General features: G+C 39.8%; 1 protein-coding gene across 4 annotated transcripts in view; it reads right to left on the reverse strand.

Annotated features, from left to right (window-relative positions):
- PTPRG (protein tyrosine phosphatase receptor type G) overlaps positions 1–23,418 on the reverse strand; it is a 705,739-nt gene that overhangs the window by 511,263 nt on the left and 171,058 nt on the right. For all 4 annotated transcript variants that reach the window (XM_081072430.1, XM_081072431.1, XM_081072429.1 and 1 more), the window contains exon 2: positions 12,161–12,265. In XM_081072430.1, the coding sequence (XP_080928556.1) occupies positions 12,161–12,265 (105 nt within the window). The remainder of the gene's footprint in view (positions 1–12,160; positions 12,266–23,418) is intronic.

Genomic DNA, 23,418 nt, shown 5'->3' on the forward strand with positions numbered 1-23,418 from the left:
AATACCAAATGTACTCATGGCATGCACACCCAGCTAAAAGGAAGAACATTGTCCTAAGAACTAGACCTAAGGGGAAGGGTGGAACAGAGAAAAATGGGTTCCAGGAGGGAAAGAAGCCAACAATAATTGGGACAGAGAAACTAAATGAGACCTTTGGAAGCAGCAAATTTCCATGCAGCTTCAAGAGAGAGCTTGTTTTCCTCCCAGGGAATGGCCTTCAAACTACGAGAATATGGATCAACATAAACAGGAAATCTGGATCAAGTGGCTTCCTAAACCCAAGGAAGATGTCAAGGTCAACGAAATTCACTCAGTGGGCTGCAGAGCATAACACATACCCTAAAATACTGCCACAGTCCAGCTTTTCACTCTCTGAAATTGCCTCTATCGTGATAAGCAGGGAAAATATTTAAATCATTTGACAAATCAGAGGCCATAACCCCTAACAATGGATGGTGGAGCATGGGTTGGAGGTCCACTGCTTAATCCTGAGGAGGTCCCCAAATGGGAGGAGTAGCCAGGTAGGTGAGAGAGAGGAAATTCAGGGGTCTTGGGCCAGGAGGTAGTTTAAGATTTTCAATGATTTATATGGCTGTACCAGAATCAGGACATACAATGGGCCATACTTTTTAAAATTAGGGCACTACGTATTTTCCTTAATTTTTCAGCCAATTCAAGGAAACTCTATACCCTTTGTGATTTTTCACATCACAGATATAGGATGACTTTATGGCATATAAGAGGTTTTCAATTCTTCTAAGATGGTGATTATGTCTCCTAAAGAAAAAGACTTATTTTACCGTATTAGAATACTAGCTGTACAACTGCTGAGTTAAAATCTTTCTTTAAACTGGCTCACTTGTTATAAAATCTTAAATATATAATTAACGATAAACTGAATACACCACAATGGAAAATTAGCATGCCCTGCCAGATATAAAGGGTCCCAGGAAATAATGAAAATCACAAGATCAAATTCTAAAATATTCTAACAGCAGAAGTCTCTGGGAGAGAAGACCTGTTTCTGTTAATATGTATACATATGTAGGCAAGGGACAGAAGTGTTCTAGACCCATTAGCAACAAATTCTGAGTTTCTCTTGATAAAGAACTCAACAAAAAAATGACTTCATTGCGTTAAGGTCAAGTCCTTAAATCATAGTAGAGTCAGTTTTCATAGGACATAAAATTTCATTTAATACTACACTCAGGGAAAACATTAGTTATTGTACATTATACAGTATTATTAACGAAAAGTAGTATCACTAGAAACCATCTCTAAAGAAGGGATGGTTCTAAGTTATATACATAACGCTGATTTTTTTTCTGTTTTTTGGTGTTTTTTTTTTAAAGGAGGGCGCAGGTCATAGTGGCATATGCGGGGATTGAACCAGCAACCTTGGTGCTACCAGCACCACGCTCTAACCAACTGAGCTAACCGGCCACCCCATGATTTGTTTTTTAATCTCAACAAGGTCTTAGTTACATGATTTTAAAAATGGAGTTTGATATCAAAAAGAGAACAGGATAAATTTTAATAGTAACAGAGACAACCAAGAAGATACACTACCTTAATGCTACTCATCTCAAATAGGGTCATGAGACATTACCAGCTGGGGATGAAGATGAGGTTAATTTCAGGATCACTTAAGAAACCAATGAAGACTAACATCAGCATTTTACACTGTCATCAGACTGCAAGAACCCTCCAGGTGAACTGACCACAAGAGAACCATATAAGACACATCATTTTTGCTCAGGTACAAGATTACACTTAACCTTGTGAACTGAGTTCCCCTCTGCATTTAAACAGAGAGAAAATTTAATCTTTTAGTACACATTAGACACTTATTCCAGCTATGTATTGGCAATACTGAAAGTTCACAATCCACCGAAATAGCTCTCCCTTACTTTATATTGCCACCGGGCTCCCCCCACAAAGAGACAAGACAAGGTAAGAAGTAAGAGTGTAGTTCAACTTAATAATTTCAGCAAAAGAAGGGCCAATAAGGCGTTACTCAACATGATATAGTAGCAATATTTTATTTATCCCCCCAAAAAAAATCACACTTTAACAATATTCAAAGGGAAAGATTGAATATTCCCGTTTTATGTAGTCAGAGAGTGGGTTTTATGGACCAAATGAGACATAATAAATGAGTATATTTTGTTAAGTTAGAAAGGAAGACAAATAGCCTTCAGTAAATCACCCAGCCAAATAACTGCTTTCCCATTAGTAGGCATGTATGAGGCCAGGTATATTTTTCCCTTGAACCTTTAAATTAGTCATGTCCACCCACTCTGCACCCCAGTCCTGGCCCCAAGAAAATAATTGCAAAGGAGAGAACATCATCCTTTGAAATTTATGACTAGGAAAAAAGATGTGTGACTTAGATCCATCACAGATACAAAAAATATACACTTATAGATAACTCTCTATATGCTTTCTGTAGACCCACTAAATTTATAGGTTACTGAATATTAGGATTTATGTTATATCAAAGGAAATATTGACTTCATCTCTGCCTGGGTCAATATCTACTGCTTTGTTCAATAAATCTTGATGTTCAAACTGAATTACTATCAATTCATTAATTTCTGCATGGTTCATATCAGCATTTTATAAAATTTGAAATGCCAGTGAAAATGTCTACCTAAAAATTTTAGATACAGCCAATTGAGAACACAAAAAGACTATTGCTTCTCTTCGGGCTTTCTCTCCTCTCAAAACTGTTACAAAGAAAACTACCTGAATTCCATATAATTCAGCCATCTATTGTAAAATAAAAGGATTATTTCAGAAAAATACTATGAATGTAGTGGTATAAGGAATTAAATATTCTAGATATAATTCTATATGATATTACAATATTAGAGAAATATAAATGTAAAAAGGCAATATCCCTCATTTCTCAATGATAACCAAAATTAACTTTTGTGTGTAGCCTCCAAACTTTTGATCTCTGTTCACTAATGGGACCTCATTGACCCTATTATTTTAATGTATCTTCTAGCTCGACCTATTTAATTTTGTAGATGTTTAGTAAGTATTCCATCATAAGGTTGTACAGTAATTACCCAAGTCCCTACTGATGGTTATTTAGGCTGTTAAACACAATGCCACTATGGGGATATGATATGCACAAGTGTTTCTGAAAGACAAATTCCTACAATTGCTGGATCAAAGACTATCAATATTTAACATTTTCACAAATATTGCAAAGAAGCCCTCCAAAAGGTCTCCTTCAATAAAGAAGAGATGGTACATACATACAATGGATTATTACTCCGACATAAAAAAAGAATAAAATCTTGCCATTTGCGACAACTTGGATGGACATAGAGGGTATTATGCTAAGTGAAATAAATCAAAGAAAGACAAATACCATATTTCAATTATATGTGGAATCTAAAAAACATAATAAATAAACGAGACAGAAACAAACCCATATATAAAACAAACTGATGGTAACCAGATAGGAGGTTGTGGGAAAAGGGCAAAAAAGGTGAAGGGAATTAAGTACCGACTGTCAGTTATCAAATCAGTCATGGAGATGTAATGTACAGGATGAGAATATAGTCAATAATGTCGTAAGAACTATATCCGGTGCCCAGTGGGTACTAGACTTATCACGGGGATCACTTCGTAAGGTATATGTTGTTCACCTGAAATTAATATAATGTTGTATGTCAACTATAAATTAAAAATATGTTTTAAACAGTTCAAAAAGGCTCCATCACGGGGGTGGCTGGTTGGCTCAGTTGGTTAGAGCACAGTGCTCTTAACACCAGTGTTGCCGGTCCAATCCCCACATGGGCCGCTGTGAGCTGCACCCTCCACAACTAGACTGGGGCGCCTGCTTGACTTGGAACTGATGGGTCCTGGAGGAACACACTTAAATACATAAATAAATAAATAATTTTTAAAAGGCTCCATCAACCCATTACCATCACAGCCAATTTAAAAACCAAACTCTCAGCTTTCCATTTACACATTTTAAATGTCCCATCATAGCAACCATTGAAATTGTTATCACCGACATGTATCACTTGGTATCAACCCAGCACTGAACAGTATTTCATCGTCCTAATACACTTTGGAAGGGTCACAAGGACACTAAGACATTTATCGATGTCCTCTTATAACATACAATAGCATCAACTAACTCCACACACAATTGTGAAACCATCTCGAGAGAAAAGATTCCAAGAAACGTCAGAACTCAGGTGGCAAGGACTAGAATAAGTTTTTTTTCTAAAAGAACAAAAAAAGAAATCTCTAAGATGCAAGAACAATTTCTTTCAAATAGTGAAGAGGAAAAAAACCAAACCCAGCCAAGTACTGAAAAATGCTCAAGGTATCCTAAGCAGATGGCAACACATTTTTCTTTTATACATAAAGTCCTGATTAGTGTGTGACCATCTGTGTTTTTTCTCACCCTATCTATCTTTGTAATCACAGATCAAGTGTAAAAGAGAAAAGAGTACCTATAGGAAAAAACGGTTTGTTCCACAATGTGTTCCCACCTTGAGGCCCTCCTCTTCCACACTTAAGTAGGAACAGAGAAATCCAAAGATTAATTACAGACAGGTTCTGCCCAAAGAGTATAAAGTTTAAAGGGTGTAAGAAATATGAATAGAACACTATGAATAAGAAATGAACAAAATATGAATAAACACTCCACCACATCTCAATAGGTCCGAATGTGTTTAAATCTTCATTAACCAACTCACCACCATTCCTCATTTACTCATTTTAAACTAACTGCAACATCACCTTCAGTCTTCCTGAGGATCATCCTAAACACTTCATTTTGCTTTCTCTACCATGTGCTAATGGTAATGAATTCCCAAGGGCCCTTTCCTTTTACCTATCGAATCCCTGATGATACATGTTTTTCATCCTGGCCTTTTCCTCAATGACCAATCCTTAACCCTCCGACCAGGGGTCTTACTCAAACGTAAAATCCATTTCCACCATGAAATCCTTAACGACTCCCTATCATCCTTAGAAAGATGTCCTAAGTTACAAGTAAGATAACGTAAGGACTGTCCCTGGTACAACTCCAATACTCTGCGTTAGTCCCTTAACTCTCACATCTCTCTAGATGTGACTCTCTAGAGCAGGTATGCTCTAGAAGGACTGAGTTGCCTCTGGTCCCCAGTCACTGCCAGATCATTTCATGCCCCAAGGCCTTTGCATGCCTGGCAAAGACCTGCCCATCTTTAATGTCTGGAATCTGGCAGCAGCAATTCTGAGGAGCTCCTGTGGCCCCTCCCAATAGGGCACAACATCTGACATGCAATAAGCAATCAATAAGTGTGTTGTATGAATAACTTCTGCTGACATACTACAGATTAATAGGGAACTGTAGAGAAGATAAACTTTAATTGTAAAAAACAGAGGGGAGACTGATGAGTAAGGGAGAGAAAGATCAAGCTAAGCATCGAAGTATAGGTACTTTTGAGCTGGGAAGATGGATCTTAAGGCTGATTCCTCCCCAGCAGTGTAGTTCCATCAGATCAGAAGATCTCTAATGCAAAGGAAATGTCTCTGGGGAAATGATTCCCTTAAGAGACTTCATAGGAGGCTTTAGGAGAGGGGCAAATAATATAACAACATTAACATTGAACTTTGAGGTGCTATAGTGCCTTCCATTCTTCTAATGACAAAGCAGACTTCTGGGGCTGGCCCGGTGGCTCGGGCGGTTAGAGCTCCATGCTCCTAACTCCGAAGGCTGCCGGTTAGATTCCCACAGGGGCAGTGGGCTCTCAACCACAAGGTTGCCGGTTCAACTCGCAAGGGATGGTGGGCAGCGCCCCCTGCAACTAAGATTGAACAAGGCACCTTGAGCTGAGCTGTCGCTGAGCTGGCTCAGTTGGTTGGAATGCGTCCTCTCAACCACAAGGTTGCCGGTTTAACTCGCATGGGATGGTGGGCTCCGCCCCCTGCAACTAAGATTGAACAGGGCACCTTGAGTTGAACTGCCGCTGAGCTCCCGGATGGCTCAGCTGGTTGGAGCGCATCCTCTCAACCACAAGGTTGCCGGGTTCGACTCTTGCATGGGATGGTGGGCTACACCCCCTGCAACTAGTAACAGCAACTGGACCTGGAGCTGAGCTGCGCCCTCCACAACAACTAAGACTGAAAGGACAACAACTTGACTTGGAAAAAAGGCCTGGAAGTACACACTGTTCCCCAATAAAGTCCTGTTCCCCTCCCCCCCCCAAAAAAAAGAGAAGAAAAAAAAAGCAGACTTCTGCACGCATGTATATTTTGCTTTACCCTGTATAAACATTATTAAAAAAATAGGCATGGAAATGTTATTTTAGGAATTTAATTATATCTTAAGTTCACCAGGGGAACTCATTACTTAAAAAGGATCCAACGGCGAAAACTTTTGCCAATCACCCAGTAATTGATCTGAATTCCATGGCAGGATCCCGTTAGTGAGTTCCGAACCACAGACTCTGGCATGAGCTCATTTATCCATCCATCCACCCACTTGAAAAATAGGCACCCAACATGCACAAAATGAAATACTCTTACACACAGCAGGAAAAACAAGGAAATATAAACTATACTAATCCTTGTCTTCAAGGATTCTACATTCAACTGGGGAAATGAGACGCATACCTGTGTGTGTAGTAAAACAAGAGGTTTGTATGAAGTGTAGTGGGGTGGCATATAACTAAGAGCCAAAAAGGTAATACCTGTTCCATTCCAGAACAGAAGCCAAGAATTATACCAGGTTATTACAAATATTGCCTCTAATCCTCAAAGCCATCCTGCAAGGTGTGTGCTTTTATCTCCATTTTACAGCTGAGCCGGTCAGCAAACCCTGGGGACAATTAGAAGGACCTTGCATATCTCTTCCCACAATTTCCTGGACATGGCACAAATGCCTCTTAGAATAATCCTGCCTGACCTTCACCTACCACAACACCAGATACCTCTTGCAAGAAATTTTGGTCATTGCATGTCTTGCTTTTGGATTTCTCTAACGAGGAGAAATGTTCCCCTTCTTTTGATTCATAGAATCTATCTACACAGAAGGAACATAAAATACAGACTATTAAAAATGCAGAAAAACAAATAGGATAAGAAAAATGGGATAGGAGTAGAAACCACAGCCTGTTTTTGTCCAAGTCTCTGAGGGGGAAGAGAGAAAACAGACAGCTTTATAAAAATGTCTCAAATTTCCACTTGAACTTGTTCCAAATTTGTTTCTCATTTCCCTTTCCGGCAAAGATGACCTACCTAGCATGTGTTATTTTTTGTGTAGTAATTGCAGAAGTTCTGGGCAAACTCCAAAATTCATGAGCTGTCATCACCTCAAGTAACAGAAAAATATCTGTACCTTAGTTGAGTGAAATTAACAGAAAAGAAATTGGTTTAATACTTCCAATGAAACACTCTAATTTGAACTATTGCCTTTTTTTTTTTTTTGTCAGCGTAATTCTGCATGAAATACCTAAAAAGGTCTTTCCACCTTTTCCCCTATCTTGGTATAAGGAAAATAAATCCAAAGATATAAAGCCATCTTGAAATTACATTGCTATTATTAACAGTTAACAGTAATATCTTACATTTATGTGCTGTTTCATATATCTTATTCATGATATTTTCTCATTGAACTCAAATATTACGACCCACCTTTTTACAGCAGACAAAATTAAGAAGCTGAGAGGTAACCAATCTTCAGATGATCACAATGGGTCAAGAATACATTATTTCCAGGCTCCTCCAGTTCTCTATGCTAAAGCTGTAGATGTTCACAATGGAATTGTTTGATAAGCCTACAGACTGTCAAGTTTTTGGCATTTCAAATATAAATAGGATGTATGTATTATCCAAGGTGATGCAACTTAGCTAGTGCTAACGTGCAAAGTCACACTAATACTATTAGTGAGTTACTATTATGACAATATCCTAAAAACAAGCTATCTACACAGCTGAAATATGTATGCAACTCTCCTCAAGTGACTGGGGTGGGATGCCACCGGAGTAACCAGCTCAGTATCATTCACCAAAACCCACACACACAAAGGCAACCTAATGAATGAGCAAGACACAGTAACCCAGGGGGCGCCAGAACTGCCAGCACCCACCCATGTCCCTCATCCATCTCCCACAGCACATCTTTACTCCTTGCAAGTCCTCTCCAAAAGCAGGACCAGAATCAGTAGGAATGCTAACTACAATAGTCGCTGCAGATATTACAGCTCAAAGGAAGAGCAAGGCCAGGGGTTTAAAAGAAAACATGTTCCAAATCTCTGAACACTTCTGTCTGAGTCAGGCTAACATCTGCTCAAAAACCCAGGCTGTATCACTGCGATCAGAAGTGGGCAAACCTTTTCTGTAAAGGACCAGATAATAACATTCTAGACTTTTTGGTGAAAGGCCTATGTGGCAACTAGTCAACTCCTCAGCTGTAGCATGAAACCAGCCGAAGACAATACCTAACGGAATAGGCATGGCTGTGTTTCAATAAAATGTTCCTCAGAAAAACAGGAGGGGGTTTGTAGTCTGCCAACCAACCTTTGAACTTAAGGCCAGTTTGCTTAACCCTCATTCCCAAATCCAAACTGGGTAATTCTTGTGAATTATAAATTATATAATTCGACTTGCTTAGCTCTCAGTATCACCTAGTAATCACCGACTGACAATCATAGCTACCTACTGAGAATTCCACTAACAACAATATCAATAGCAACAAAAGTAGTAATAGAGTCAAAAAGAGCAAGAAGTAACATTAGGTACTTTATGACAGGGATTTGTTCAATTTTCATACACATCATCTCATTTCATCCCCATAACAACTCTATGAAGGAAGTGGTAGTAATTATGCCTATTTCAAAGGTGGGGAGACTGAGGCTCCCGACAATTAAATAACCCTCCCAACCTCATAAAGATATTAAGAGATAAAACCTAGATTTGAAATGTAATCTATATGAGTTCAAAATTCAGGCTTTCACACACCATGACACCCCCAAGCATCAGGGGCATTATCTTAGGAGGAACGAAGAGAAATCTGTGAATTAGAGGCATGAGATTGAAACCTGGACGATTAAACCAATCTTTCAGAAGTGTCCTGCTTTGCTTTTGCTAAATTTCAAAAAGCGTTGCCCTCTACACACAACGAGGCTCTCGTCTGGCAGCCCCACTCTTCCGGCCACGCTTCCAGCTAGAGGAATATATACCTGCAGCGAATCGTCCGACATCTGGTTTAGCGTGGTTTTAAGGCTCTGGTTTGAAGCGCCCTTTCTTGATCTAGTTGCCAAGTGCTAAGGAAATGTCTCTGCTGGACCCCAAGTCTTCCTGACCTGAGAACCGATATGCGCCACTTCAGGGGAAGCTGAATTTGCTACCCCAAAATAGGCCTTTTGGGATATCGGTTATTTGAAGTCTGTTTTCAAGAAACAGAAGGCTCAGAAGGAAACTTTGGCCTCCCCCTAACTGTCTAAGAGAACTGAGAGGGAGGAGCTGCCCCAGACAGGGCGCCACCATCACAGGTGAGTGCAGTTTTATATGAACTAGCGTGTGACAGCATCCAGCACCACGGCCCCTCTGGTTACAGTCCTCTGTGTCCCAGGGTTTCCAGACGGCCCAACAAACACTTGTTTACGACACATTAACTCTTTCCACCTCCTTATAAATTGCCTTACTGCCCTCCAATTCCCACCCCCTTCCTAGAATGACATGCGTACCTCGTTTTGCCTTACTATCTTTGGCATTTTTACGCTTATGTGAATTCCCCATGCACACTTTATTAAAATTTGATTTTCTCCTGCTAATCTGCCTTGTCGTTTTGATTATTAGTTCAGCCAGAAGAACCTTCTAAGGATAGGAAGAAATTTTATGTGTGTGTGTGTGTGTGTGTGTGTGTGTGTGTGTGTGTAGAGAGAGAGAGATCCCTCCCCCGGAAGTTACCACAAAGTTTCAACAGGAAGTCAGGACTAGAGAGTTAACAAGGGGCCCAGCTCTGCCCATAGTCCTCCCAGCTCTATGGTTAATCATTTTAAGATGCCAGTTCACTTGTATCAGTATCATCAATGGGTAACTTCTCTCATTCTTTTCTTCTCCTTTTATTTCCTGCATTATGCCCAGCAAGTGACTTCACTGGTTCTTCCAAACCAGTCCATATCTTTCTGGGGGATTTCTCATACGACAGTCCTAACTCAATTTCATAAAAGAAATTAGAACAGGGTTGACAAATATAGCCTGTGGATCCTATTCAACTGGCCACCTATTTTACTGTGGCGTGCAAAAAAATAAATGGTTTCCATACTTTTAAATGGTTGAGGGGAAACAAATATCAATAAGAAGTATAATATTTCCTGACACATGAAATTCAGATTTCAATGTTGATAAAAGAGAATTTTACCAGAACACTGCGAGTTTGTCCAGTATTATCTATGGCTGCTTTTGCACAATGGTAGCTGTGTAGTTGCAACACAGACCATAGGCCCTGCAAAGCCTAAGCATGTATGCATCTTGACAGAAAAGTATGCCAAACTCCTGAAGTTGAACTATCAGCCCTTCCACCGACAGAAGTTTCCAAGTGCAGACTCAATGCATTCCAGAAATACAAAATGGAGACTCATTAAATACACCAGAACTAATGATATAAACAACTGCTCCTTCTCAAAAACCACACCACTTATGTCCATTCTTAACTAAGTAATAGGAAAAGTGTAAGCCTTTCATTCCTTCACTGACATTTTCAATTGCAGATGCTGATGGGATGTAACTTCCAATTTCCCGACTAACAGCATTATTATTCTAAATTGATGAATATAAGTAATGGCCACGTTATGCCTCTTCCTAACTGATATTGGAGCCATAGAGTACAAAAAGATAAATTTTCTTTGGATTTCTTGGCAAGAAGATATAGATATGCATAAGTATATGTATATGTATATATGTATACACACCCGTAAGTTTGGCTTTCATCTCCCTATTTCCTTCATTTATCAAAAATGTTGACAAAAAGGCTCTAATTAGATCATTCTAATCACAAGGAACTGGGTGTGATGGAAGACTTCAGAATCACTATCTGTTCTCTGCACAACAAAACAGATAGGCTATTCTCCCTGTAGGGGCAGGAGATTTATCAATAGACAAAAGAATGCAAAAAGCTAATAGATAAGGTGTAATTAAAAGTCAGGCCTATTAATTTTACACTGACATAAATTTAAGAGGATATGCAGGAAGAATTTCTGCATTTGGAACCTGAGTATCATTATGAAAACAATACCTTACCTTTCCGTTCTGTATGCAACAACACTGCATAATATATAGATTTGTTATTAAGACTAATGTTCAATGCCTCCAAGCTCTCTCATACAAAGAACTTGAATTATTCAGTGCCAACATAATTTCCAAAGTGGTCTATCTTCTTCAAGCATTCCTCCTTAATTGGCTGCAATACATTTTCCGTATATTTTTGAACATCAAAATCTTTTTTAGAAACAGTAATCCACCTATCATGTATTTGCTAGTTGTTGGAGGCATACTTTAGAAAGCTCTGTGTATTCTTGTAGGTTTCCATTTTTCCCCCCTTAAAATGTAAGAAAGTTATTTACAATGTAATAGTCAACATGGTTATAATACTGCTCTTTCTTTTCTCTGGCTCAAAGGCTGAAAGTCAAAATAAAAATGAAGAGAACTGCAGAACACCATCAAGTAGAAGAAGGCTGAAGTATATTGAACTAAGAAGATCTGATTTGAAAATAAAGTTGCACTTTTTTAGGTTAAACCATAATAGATCATTTTAATAGGGGATGCTTTATAATATTTAGCAGACATTTAGCAATTCAAGACTAGCCTTGTATTTTCTGCTCTCTGAAATCACAGTCACTGAAAAGACAGAAAAGGCTGTGTCTTTTGGAAAATTACACGTTTGGTACAATAACCCATTAACAAGTTCAAAAAATAAATTGAGGGGAAAAAGCAGGTTGAGAAAACAGGTGGGAGAGATAAAGTACTTAATATAACCTTGAAGAAAAACAGGCTTGAAGATTTCAGCTTTTAGGAAACTACAAAAGGTTTGAGCAAACAGAAGTCAGGCATGAAAAGTGATTCAAAGTGTGCTTTCGAGTGAGTTGAATGGGATGTGAACTGGCCTGCTGACCCTAGTCAGAACAAGTCAACTTACCAGAGTAGGCCCAGTAAGGGTCGCCGGAAGCCTTGCGCCTGCGGATCTGCGCTGAGCTGCCGTGTCTGTTCTCCTGCAGAGCCCCAACGTAGCCTTCTGTCAGCGCTGGAAGACAAGGAGAGCCACATGAGACAGTCATCCCCCCGAGTAGACACAGGAAGGTTCCAAGTGCACACAACTGGGTGACTTCCTAGAAGCGCAGACCTTGGAATAATTGAATAGAACCCCCTGGTTTTAGAGAAAAACAACACCTATAGGAGACCCTACAGAAATTACCACGGTTACTATTAGTATTAATCACAGCTTACAATGAGCCTTGACTTTGTGCCAAGAAGCACAATACACTAAGAACTTTATATGCGGTATCTTATTTAATCTGCAAAAGACTACCAGGTAGAAGACACTATTGTTCCAATAATGGGACATGTGGGCACAGAGCCAGGCGTGCAGTTTCCAGGCTCTCGCCCTCACTTGGAAAGGTGCTCACTCACTCGCATAGTAAATGGCCATCAGCTGTGATTGGATGGCCATCAGCTGTGGCTAATTGGCCGTCAGCTGTAACCAGTGAGCCATTGGCCACTAATATGACTGCCGTGGCTATGCTAGCAGAAGATGGGGGCTAGCAAGAAGATGGTGGCTGAGATAGCAAGAGCGGATTGCAGTTAGCATAGTGGATTGCAGCTAGCAAGTGGGGTTGCTTGGTTGGCAGAAAAGCAGATGGCACGTTGCAGATCGTGTGGTTCCTGCTTCCTGTGTCTCCAACCCAGTCACCAGGGAGAATATAGTGGTATGACTCCCCTATCTATGGCTCCGTGGGTGTTCCTTTTTGGCCTTACCATATCCTGCGTTCTTATGTGGGGAGTGGGAGCAGAGACCCTGCAGGACACCTGCATGACAGGACCATTCCATAGAGATGCAAACTGAAGCTTAGAGAAGTTAAGTAATTTGAATTTGCCCAACATCATACAACTAGACCTTGAACCTGTGGTTTTGGTTCCAACTACGGCCTAAGTGCAAATAGCCTCTAGCCTCATTTGATCTCCTCCATCTCTTTTGCAGACGGAAGTATTCAGGCTCAGAGACACTAAGTTACTGGTCCCTGGTCACGCAGGCGAATATGCAGCAGGTAGGGAACCCAACATCAGCGTGCCTGCATCAAAGCCAGGCCCTCTACCCTCCACATACAGCACAGTCTGAGTCCCTGGAGACGCCCCATGGGGAGTATCAGGCCTCCACATCCTTTGGACTCCAAATAGTCACCTGTTGTACTTGAGGACATGAAATTTGAAACTCTCCCAGACCAACATGCTCGGAAAAGAAATACGGCTTAATGATGTATTTTTTAAAAAAACTTAAAATGAATCCAATCTTCTGCCTCATGAATCCCAGCTTCAATGAATCCCAGCTTCAATGAATCCCAGCTTCAATGCCAGCTATAGTGTTCCAAGCCCTCCTCTCCCTTTCTCTCCCATCCCATCTTGGATGCAAATTTCTTTTGTTGTGAGCCCACACCTGAATGCACTGATGTGTAAAAAGACAAATATCACAGGTGCCCAGAATCTAAAATGAAATGGAATTACACTTCAAACAATACATCCCAGCTGTCTATGTCCACATTTAAATGCACCCAAACAAAATCAAATGTGCTTTTAAAAAGCAAAGAAAATGGTTAAGGGAACTGTATATCCAATTAAAGATTACGATGGCACCAAGAAAACACAATATATATTCTATTCCAAATAGTCAAACTGATAATCATCATCATCATCATCATCTCACCATGAAGGCATTATTAGCTTTGTTGACAATTTGACAGTCACTAAGAAAATTAGGGAACATATACTTTATGCTTACATGTCAATGCAAAGACTGGTTTTAAGAGAAGTAATGCCTGAACAAACAATGAAGATATTCCACACTGAAGATGAACCCTTCAGAGGGAAGTGGGAATCCTCTAAAATCCTAAAATACATCTATAAAGTAAACCTGGTGTCACGCATGCTCACTGGTCCCGAATGACCAAGTTAAAATCTGAGTTACAACCCAATTTTAAAGTATGATGAAGGTTTAGGTACCTACCTTTCAATCCATTCTACAGTTTTACAGATGAGCTATTCAAAGCCCAGGAAGCTGACAATTCTAAACCTCTAGCACTAAAAAATTAAATTCTCCATCTCCTAGTCTCCTAATCTATTTTTATTTCATACACTAGAGCACACCAAATAAATAACTGTTAGGCTTCTTTATCTTCTATGCATATAGGAAACTTTTTTATGTATCTGTCTACTATGAGGCTTAGAGCTAGTTCACTTTAAAAAATTATTCCCAAATAAGTCTTCCTTTCTGTATCAGGACAATGAGTAAAAGAGCGTCTTGACCTTCCTTGGGAGTAATCCATGTGGTTTCCATTAGGGTATGTGGTTGAGCCTCAGTTTCCTTGTCTGTAAAACAGAGCTGAAAGTACAAACCCCATAGGATAGTTACGAAGACAACACAAGTTACTGTGAGCAGAACACCTAACTCAGTACAGGGCATGTAGTGCTTTTCAATGTCTGATAACCCACTGCAGTCACTGTTTTTGTCATCGTCATACCCCACTCCCTCAGCCAGGAGTCACAGACTGAAGAGCCACGATCTCTTGCCTGCATCCCTGCAGCTCCAAGGGGTGGACCCAGTTTGGCTTAAGCCTGTCAATTACTGTAAATTATGCCCTGACCCCACCCAGCGGTATGTTTGGGGAGGCACTGGCCAATTGGAGAGAGTCTTCTCTCTTCCCGAAGGTATTATGACATGAGCCTGAAGCCTCAAGGGGGTGAGTGAGAGTCAAGTAGGGGATCAGCAGAGGCGCTCAAAAATGGAACCAAGCAAGAAAATCTATAGATGATTTCTGTTGACAAAATTTAAGCCAGAGACAGAGCTAATTTAAAACCAAACCCATGGGTGCTTTATACCAGGGGTGCCAAAAAAATGTATGCACATTTTAAGAAAGGAAAAAATTCATTAAAGTTGTAATATATACCGATAACAAAAGATGAATACAAGTCATGTGTATACATTTTTTGGCACCCTCTGTATTTACATGAACCAATTACCTGCCAAAGCTTACTTTTCTGTCTCTTGTATGCAAAAGCTCCCCAAGTGACACTAACTGTGTGTAATGCAGGAACTGGGGTCCCGCTCCCCGCACAAGAACGCAGGACATGGTGAGGCCAAAAAGGAACACCCACGGAGCCACAGACAGGGGAGTCAGACCATTATAGTCTCGCTGGAGGCTGGTCGAGACACAAAAGCAAACATCCCCAACAAGAGGTCATCCTGCACACGAGTCTCGCTGGTGGCAGGTAAGACACCAGAAGTAGGATCCACACAATCCGCAATCCACCATCCACGCTTGCTAACACCCCACTCGCTAGCCACCCTCCACTCTCCACCATCCACTTTTCTGACAACCAACCAAACCCCCTAGCGTAGCGACGGAAGTTATATTACTGGCTAATGGCTAACTGGTAACAGCTGATGGCCAACTAGCCACAGCTGATGGCCATCCAATTTATTACCTGAGCCAGCACCTTTCTACGTGAGGCCGAGAGCCTGGAAACTGCTCTCCTGGCTCTGTCCCCACACTGTGATCTTAGTGACCTTCAAATAAGTCTCTTCAACTCCTGGTCACCAAGTTCTCCATCCATAAAAGGCCAGTTTTGGATTACAGCTCAGACTCTTACCCGCCAAAGACTAGGGTGGTCTAGGGTGGGACTCAGATGTCAACACTTAAAAAACATTCTCTAGATGATTCTCTTTTGAAGCCCGAGATAAGCACAAACCTCCCAGATGAGCTAGACCTAGGGTCCCCTTCAGCTCTGACATGCTAGATTCCTCCCCTCCTGCCTATAACTTGACAGGCTAAGTTCTTACACTAGTAAAGAGCTGGCTGGGCAGAAACGAACACCTACTGCAGAAATCGCCCCACTGTGATGTCAATCTCAGAATATAGACACACCTCAGAATATAGATTTGAACTGAACTAGAGGTCTAGCCAGAAAACTGAGAAACAAACGAACCAGGTAGGTGTCAAAGTAAAGAAGGGATGAGGTTAAGGGTATCAATTCCTATACCTTTTACATTAGATGCTACCTAGTATCACAATCTCCTCCACCAGTCCTCCACCTTTTTTTCTCCCTGAAAAGGGGGTGCTTTCCATTTCCCAAAACCTTTGAGAACATCAGGGTGGGGCAAAGGGGGACAAAGTCTGCCAGCAGTGTCTCTCATTGGAGTGGCTTCCACAATGGTCGATGTATTACCCATCCTGTCAGGAAAGCAAAGCGACCGAGTCCAGAGCTTCTTCGGGTAACTCTGAGAGTCTCCAAGTACATGAAGTAGACCATAATGCCAGGTCTTTAACTAGACTGGATATAGGCCACAGGCCTTGGGATCCCACACCTGCCAGCTCCCCGAACCCACTAAACAATTAGTGAAAAAGCGAATTTAATGTAAAGATATATTGAATTCAAGAAACAAGCGAGATCCCTTATCAGAAGGTCCTCCCGACGCTACAAAGTAGTAGAACCTATACCCCAGAGAGCAAATACCTTCCCAGCCATCCACACAGATCACACCGTGGTGTAAGGGATCTGAGCTGAGCGCTAGAACTACCTGTCTTAAAGGTACTCAAGGTGGGACAAAGAGGTGTGATCTTGCTGTATACAGACCTACTTGCAAGAAGTAACATAGGGGACAGGGCCATCCCAAGGAAGGTGGGTTAATCCTGTCTTCGTTTCACCCCGCGGAACACTGAAGTACAATGTGGGTTGGACACAACAAGGTAAGAATGGGCAGGAAAACCTGTTTTTGAAGGGTATGCTGCATAGCCTATGAAGGGTTCCACACTCCCTGAAGATAAGAACTCTCACCGACCATCCTCAATGGAGCCTGGCATATGGTATGTGTTCAATAATTAGTGAGTGAGTGAGTGAATGAATAAATCTATAAACAATAAATAGAAAGGCTGATGGTGTCTGTGTTGGGGGTAAGAGTATGTGTATCTGTGTGTGTGTGTGCATGTCTGTGTTTATATAATAAGCCACAAGCAAAAACACATAATCATGTACCACTGGCACTTGCACATTTTTTAAAAAACAACATCTTAAGTCAAAAATGTATTTTAATCATAGACAAGGTTTTTTAAAACTAACTTTTAAATATTATTATTTGAGCAGCAGTCAAAAAGGTGTATCGAGTATATTAAAAATGTGTGGTAAAGATACAGAATCAGCCCGTGAAATTCAATCAATTTTAATATTGTATGTATTCTTCTAAACTCATACAGCCAACCAACAGCGGCATAGCAATGACATGGTGAGGCCATGAATCATGCTATTGATTTTCAATATCTTCTGTGCAGAAAATTAAATTATGTAAATGCATGCCTTTACGGATCCTTACCTTAATGTGAAATTGCATACTTGCTTATGTCAGCAACTTAACTACACAATTAAAAATGGAGCATGCTTATGAAAATCTGTAGTCTCACTCTTCAGAATAGACAATAAGTGTAAGTCTGCCTATACTTATCATGTGACTCACAAGAGGGAAGGGTTGGTGTTCTGCAAACATGTATTCTACCAAGTTCTACAGCACCAAGCCCACTATGGTTTATGGAGCGGAAGGTGTCTGTCAGCAGGGTTTTTAGTGGTGTTACAGTGCTCCAAGGAACTGTGACCGCAGTGATGGAACAAGTGTAGAAGATACAAAGGACAACGTAGTAGTGTACACTGATGCCCAATGCTACTCAAAGAGGTTGTCTCTAATGCAAGCTTAACCAACACACGTAGGCATACACCCACACACGCATGAGCGCTAACAAACCTGAGCACGAGGAATACCAAACTCGGGCACCTTCAAGGGTCTGGATACTGTAATCATGAAATGAGTTTGGAAAGGAAAACCCCAACTACTCCCATCATCCAGGACAATTTGAGTCTCTCAATTTTGACACGCTGAAAGCAGATTTCAAAACCAATAGCAGCATTAACTAGCCAGCTATGCTTAGGTCTCACTCAGCAGCAGGAATCTGGTTGCTAAGCAGAGAACTACATGAGTGACAGGTATTTTCATCAGGAAGTTTTCATAAACTCTATCACCTCTCAGAACTTCTACCAAGCATACCTCATTTCCAGCCTAAAGTGAAAAAGGTAACAATGTTTCCAGACCCAAAGGCCCAATCCTTTGCTATAAAAATATCCTAAGAGTTACCTACCACTGGAGATATCAACACAACTGTTTCCTACGTGCATGATTTAATTTCCCAGCGCCACCGGACATACAGTGTTTCCCCAAAAGTAAGACCTAGCCAGACAATCCGCGCTAATGCATCTTTTAGAGTAAAAATTAATATAAGACTAGGTATATACTATAATATATTATACTCGGTCTTATAATAAAATAAGACCGGGTCTTATATTAATTTTTGCTCCAAAAGACACATTAGAGCTGATGGTCCAACTAGGTCTTATTTTTGGAGAAACACGATAGTTTGTAACAAGAAATGTTTTTATTCTGGGAATATAAAAGCAGATGTATATCCCATCAGCCTTAACTATAATCTTCAGGAGATTTCTATGTAATCCTTACTCTCAGGGTTTCATAGAAATTTTGACTTGGGGCAAAAAAAGAGTTTTAAACTGTATTAACTCTTCTGTGTTAATTTGTAGGCTGAACACTTTTCATACAAAGAGACCAGCTCCTCTAAACCTTACATTAAATAACATTCTTCACATAGATGTCTTTTCTTTGGTTTTACTGTCAGAGAGAAGGGTTACTGAATCTGCATGGGATAAAAATAAACGCAGTTACCTATTGATAGCCCATCTTTTTCTTCCATAATTGCAAACACCAGAATTGAAATTACAGTGTACACAACTAATGTCTTGCTGTTTTTAACAAAGGTGGTACATTTACATACACATTTGTATATCAAATGGAAGTCTGAGGTACCCACCAAGAAAGGAAGACAGGGAGTCTCTAAAAGCATTTCAAAATAACTACAAGATCCTTCCACATGTCAGTTTCATCTTACCATCCTGAACCAACAATGTCCACTGATTCCAGCTATGTCATAATCTCCTATAGAGAAAATGGTTAAATGGCAGAGGTTATGTGGAGGTGAAACCAGTAAATTTATGAAAACAGCCCAAATTTATGAAAACAGCCCAAAGTTCTGTCTATGACATGGTAGGACATCTTGTACTCAAAGCAAAATAGTGTAGTGACACTTGAGGGCATTTCTGCTTCTAACTGTATGTCCAATTCTAGGTCATTCCAAGGGACTTACAAGCCTGGGAGAATTGGTCAGCTTCCACACAAAATGGGAAACAAAACATCAGAACAAAGAAATTCTGGTTCCATAGTGCCAGAATAAAAATTACTTAAGATGATGGATGACTGGGCTCGCCTATAAAGAGTCCTAGTTCTCTGCCCAAGTTAATGCCAAAAATAAGCCCAATAAAAATAAATAATAGGTACTCATGTTTTCAAATCCAGGATGCATATTTCTCCCAGAATGGCAGACAAGCAGTTAAATAGTCTGTTTATATCTATTATAACTTCTCATACAACAAACTAATTAAAGATCCCTCAAGGATGGCAAAATCGTTATCAAGCATAATTTTCTCTAAATTTCAAAGAGCACTTAAGAGCATTAAAACCCACACAATAGTCTAAAATGAATAAATCTTTATCTTTCTTGTGCCTACAATGGGCAAAACTATCAAATTATAGTTAAAGTAATTAAATATTCCAACCAGCCTCTCATCTCCTTTGTGCCTGTATTTCAATTAATTGTAGTAAAATGTACTTAGTGAGTGTCCCAAAAAGTAGAATCAAGAAGTACATTCCTATGTAACTACTTCATTACAAATGCTCCCTCCAGTTGTTTGATACTGAGCTAACCTCAAACATAATGATTATATTACAGTAAATTACCTATTCTATCATATTCAAATGTACTTATTGTTCCAACTACAAAAAAAAAATATTTTTCATCATCTAAAGTGATGAACAGACCTAATAAAGAGCCATGTTGTTGTTTTTTTAAGTAAAATAGATTACTGAAACTTACAGGCCTTTCACGGGAAGGAAGAATCACACAGCATTGTAGTACCCAAGAAGGAAAAAGAGAACAGAAAAATGGCATGTAAAAATGAGTTAAGTCAAGGAAAGAAACAAAACACTGAACTCTCTTCGTCATTTTACTCTAACACTGATTCCAAAAGGCAGAATCTTTTTTTTTAAATCACACAGGACTAAAATGTACAAAAATTAAGAGCCATGCCTCTGCTATGAGCTACATCATAATTTTAAAACTTCAGAAATAAAAATACATGCTTCCCAACAGGTCCAAGAAAAAGTCCACTTGGAAAACTGATATACGGGAGATCCTTATACATTTGTAATGAAGATCTAAAACAAACACCGTGGTTCACCCCTCCACAGAGCCTCCCTCCTGAAAAAGCAGTAAGACTCCTGGCTTCAAATATTTTATAACATCAGATAGAAATAAATCAATGAACTCTTCCAATTCATTTTAATACTGTTTGGTGCTCAAAGAATCAAGTCCCTTAATTTAAAAAGATTACTGGGGAAATGAGGATTCGTCATGCATGGTGTTGTAGTAATACGACTTGCCACGAATCTGTACTTTAAATTTTACAAATTGTGCCGTCTCTTTGAATCCATAATGATAAACAGAACTGGCAAGTACAGATCAGAGGCTTCATACTGAAGGCCACCACACTAAATACAGCCATCAGTCCAGATATTGTGTCTCACCTACTGTGTGTGTGTATGCTTGTGTGTGTGTGTGTGTTTAATTAAATGCCAACATGGGACAATCCAGGAGAGAGCCCCAATATCTGTACTTTTTTAATGGAAGATCTCTCCTTTGTTCCCAAATAGCAACACTATGCCATGTGAATATCAACTAGCTTTTTAGACAAGAATCATGACCCCAACCAATCACATTGGATCATTTATATTTCCTTTCTAATTCTTATGGCCATCTGAGTTTGCCATCCATGGCTGGGCCCAATAATAAGTTATGTACTAACTCAATTATTGCCTAAGAAGCAGGCACTATTAAAAGTACTATCAATACAGCGGCTCAGGTAATTCTTCCAATAATCTTGCAGCTTAGGTGCAATTAGTCAAAAACAGTACGTAACTTGCCCAAGAACACACAGCCCTGAACCAGACATTACTCTCAAACCTATACAATTAACACTGAACAACTATTCTTCACAAAATCGAATTTTAGAAATTATAAAACTATCTGTGAATTAAGAGCTATTCCACCTACTCAAAAATAAACAAACATCCCAAATGAAAAAGTTTGTACATGGGTCTCAGAAAACGGAAAACACAACAATTTCAAAAGAAAGTAGTTGTCTATTCTTCCTGCCACTATTGGCAATTGTCAAAGATATAATCATGTTCAGAGAGTACTACTAACAAAAATAGAGAGTGATTTTTCTAACATGATATGGACTATATCCAATTACAATTATACAAACATTGATTATTGTCTATAAAAAAGAAAGTCACTTCTATTCAAGCAGAAATAAAAAGTCACAGCTTGAGTTAGAGAAACAAAGTGATATATTGATTAATAAATTCTCTTTATTCATATTTTCTTTTTTTAAAATTTATAATTGGGACTGTCTAATAATTTTTCATCCCTGAGAAATAAAGGCTAAGCAACATAACTTGGGCTTCTTATACAGTTGAGTCATTTTTATACACATAGTCCCTGTGAAATATTGAATGAAAACTATTCAATAAAATATTATTATTATTTTTAAGGAATAAAAGGAAATAGACAAAAAAAAAAACCCTACATAAATGTTGTCGGGTGCCCATTTCATAATCATGGCACATCTACCAACCATAGCAAAATGTGCCAGAACTAAGCACATGAATCACATTTCCAGAACTTGGATGTAGTGAGCTTCATGGTGACAAAAATACCCTCCAAGATAATACCCAAACCATAAAAGATGGGAGAAAATACATTGTAGGCACAAGTCCTAAGTTCTGGGTTTGGGGATCAAACACAGAGAGCACTCCAACTATGACACGCTTTTACTCAAGATACCAAGCAAAGCTGTGGATAAGACTGAGTAGCTTAGTAAACCCAGAAATCTGTGTCCTCAAGGGCAAGATCAGAGCTGCCACCGTGAAAGATGACATAAGTGGAACCACATTACAATAGAGCTGAAATAGGCATTTCAGGGCAACTTCCCTGCACACCTTGTTTTATCTTTCTAACTGAACCAAACCACCAATATTCATGGAAGTAAGTAAAAATGAGAATATCCTGTTTGTATGGACTGATAAAATTGAACTTTGCTGGGGTGGCCGGGTGGCTCAGTTGGTTAGAGCATGAGCTCTGAACGACAGGGTTGCCAGTTTGATTCCCACATGGGCCAGTGAGCTGCACTCTCCACAACTAGATTGAAGACAACGAACTGCAGCTCAGCTTCCAGAGGAGCATCGGGATGGCTCAGTTGGTTAGAGCCCGAGCTCTCAACAACAAGGTTGCCAGTTCAATTCCCACATGGGATGGTGGGCTATGGCCCCTGCAACTAAAGACTGAAAACGGCAATGGGACTTGGAGCTCAGCTGCGCCCTCCACACTGCATAGGAGCTAATGGGCCCTGGAGAAACACACTGTTCCCCAATATTCCTCAATAAAATTTATAAAATTTATATTTTTAAAAAAATAAACTTTGCTGATGACCAATCAATGAAGTACAAACCAAGCCTTTCGAATCTCAAGCCAATCTATGAAGCACAGATCTAACCTTACCCCATCTAGCACCAATGAACTCTTCTTTAATACAACTTACCTCATCTTCCTGCCCTTTTCCCATAAAAATCCTGAATCCCTCTCCTGCGGGGGGTGTGATGGAGGGCATTGTTTGGGATTCTGCCTGGATCTGTACTCCCTAAATTGCAACTCCTTTCATCCCAAATAAACATTTTTTGTTCAATTATTGCCACCTATATATTTAGGTTCACATCTCTTAAATCCTGGGAAGCCAGCAGCCTGTAGCTGTCTGTTTATTCCCCGGAGCTCTGTGCTTATGGTCAGCCAAATATCTCCTCCACTTCCACATTTACTATGTTTAAGTGGTTCCTAACTCCTTTTGGCCAAAAAGGGAATTTCTGGGGAGTCTGGTAAGATGTAAGCAAACATTCATGGACTC

The sequence above is a fragment of the Rhinolophus hipposideros genome (genome assembly GCF_964194185.1).
Source record: "Rhinolophus hipposideros genome assembly, chromosome: 14".
Taxonomy (NCBI): Eukaryota; Metazoa; Chordata; class Mammalia; order Chiroptera; family Rhinolophidae; genus Rhinolophus; species Rhinolophus hipposideros.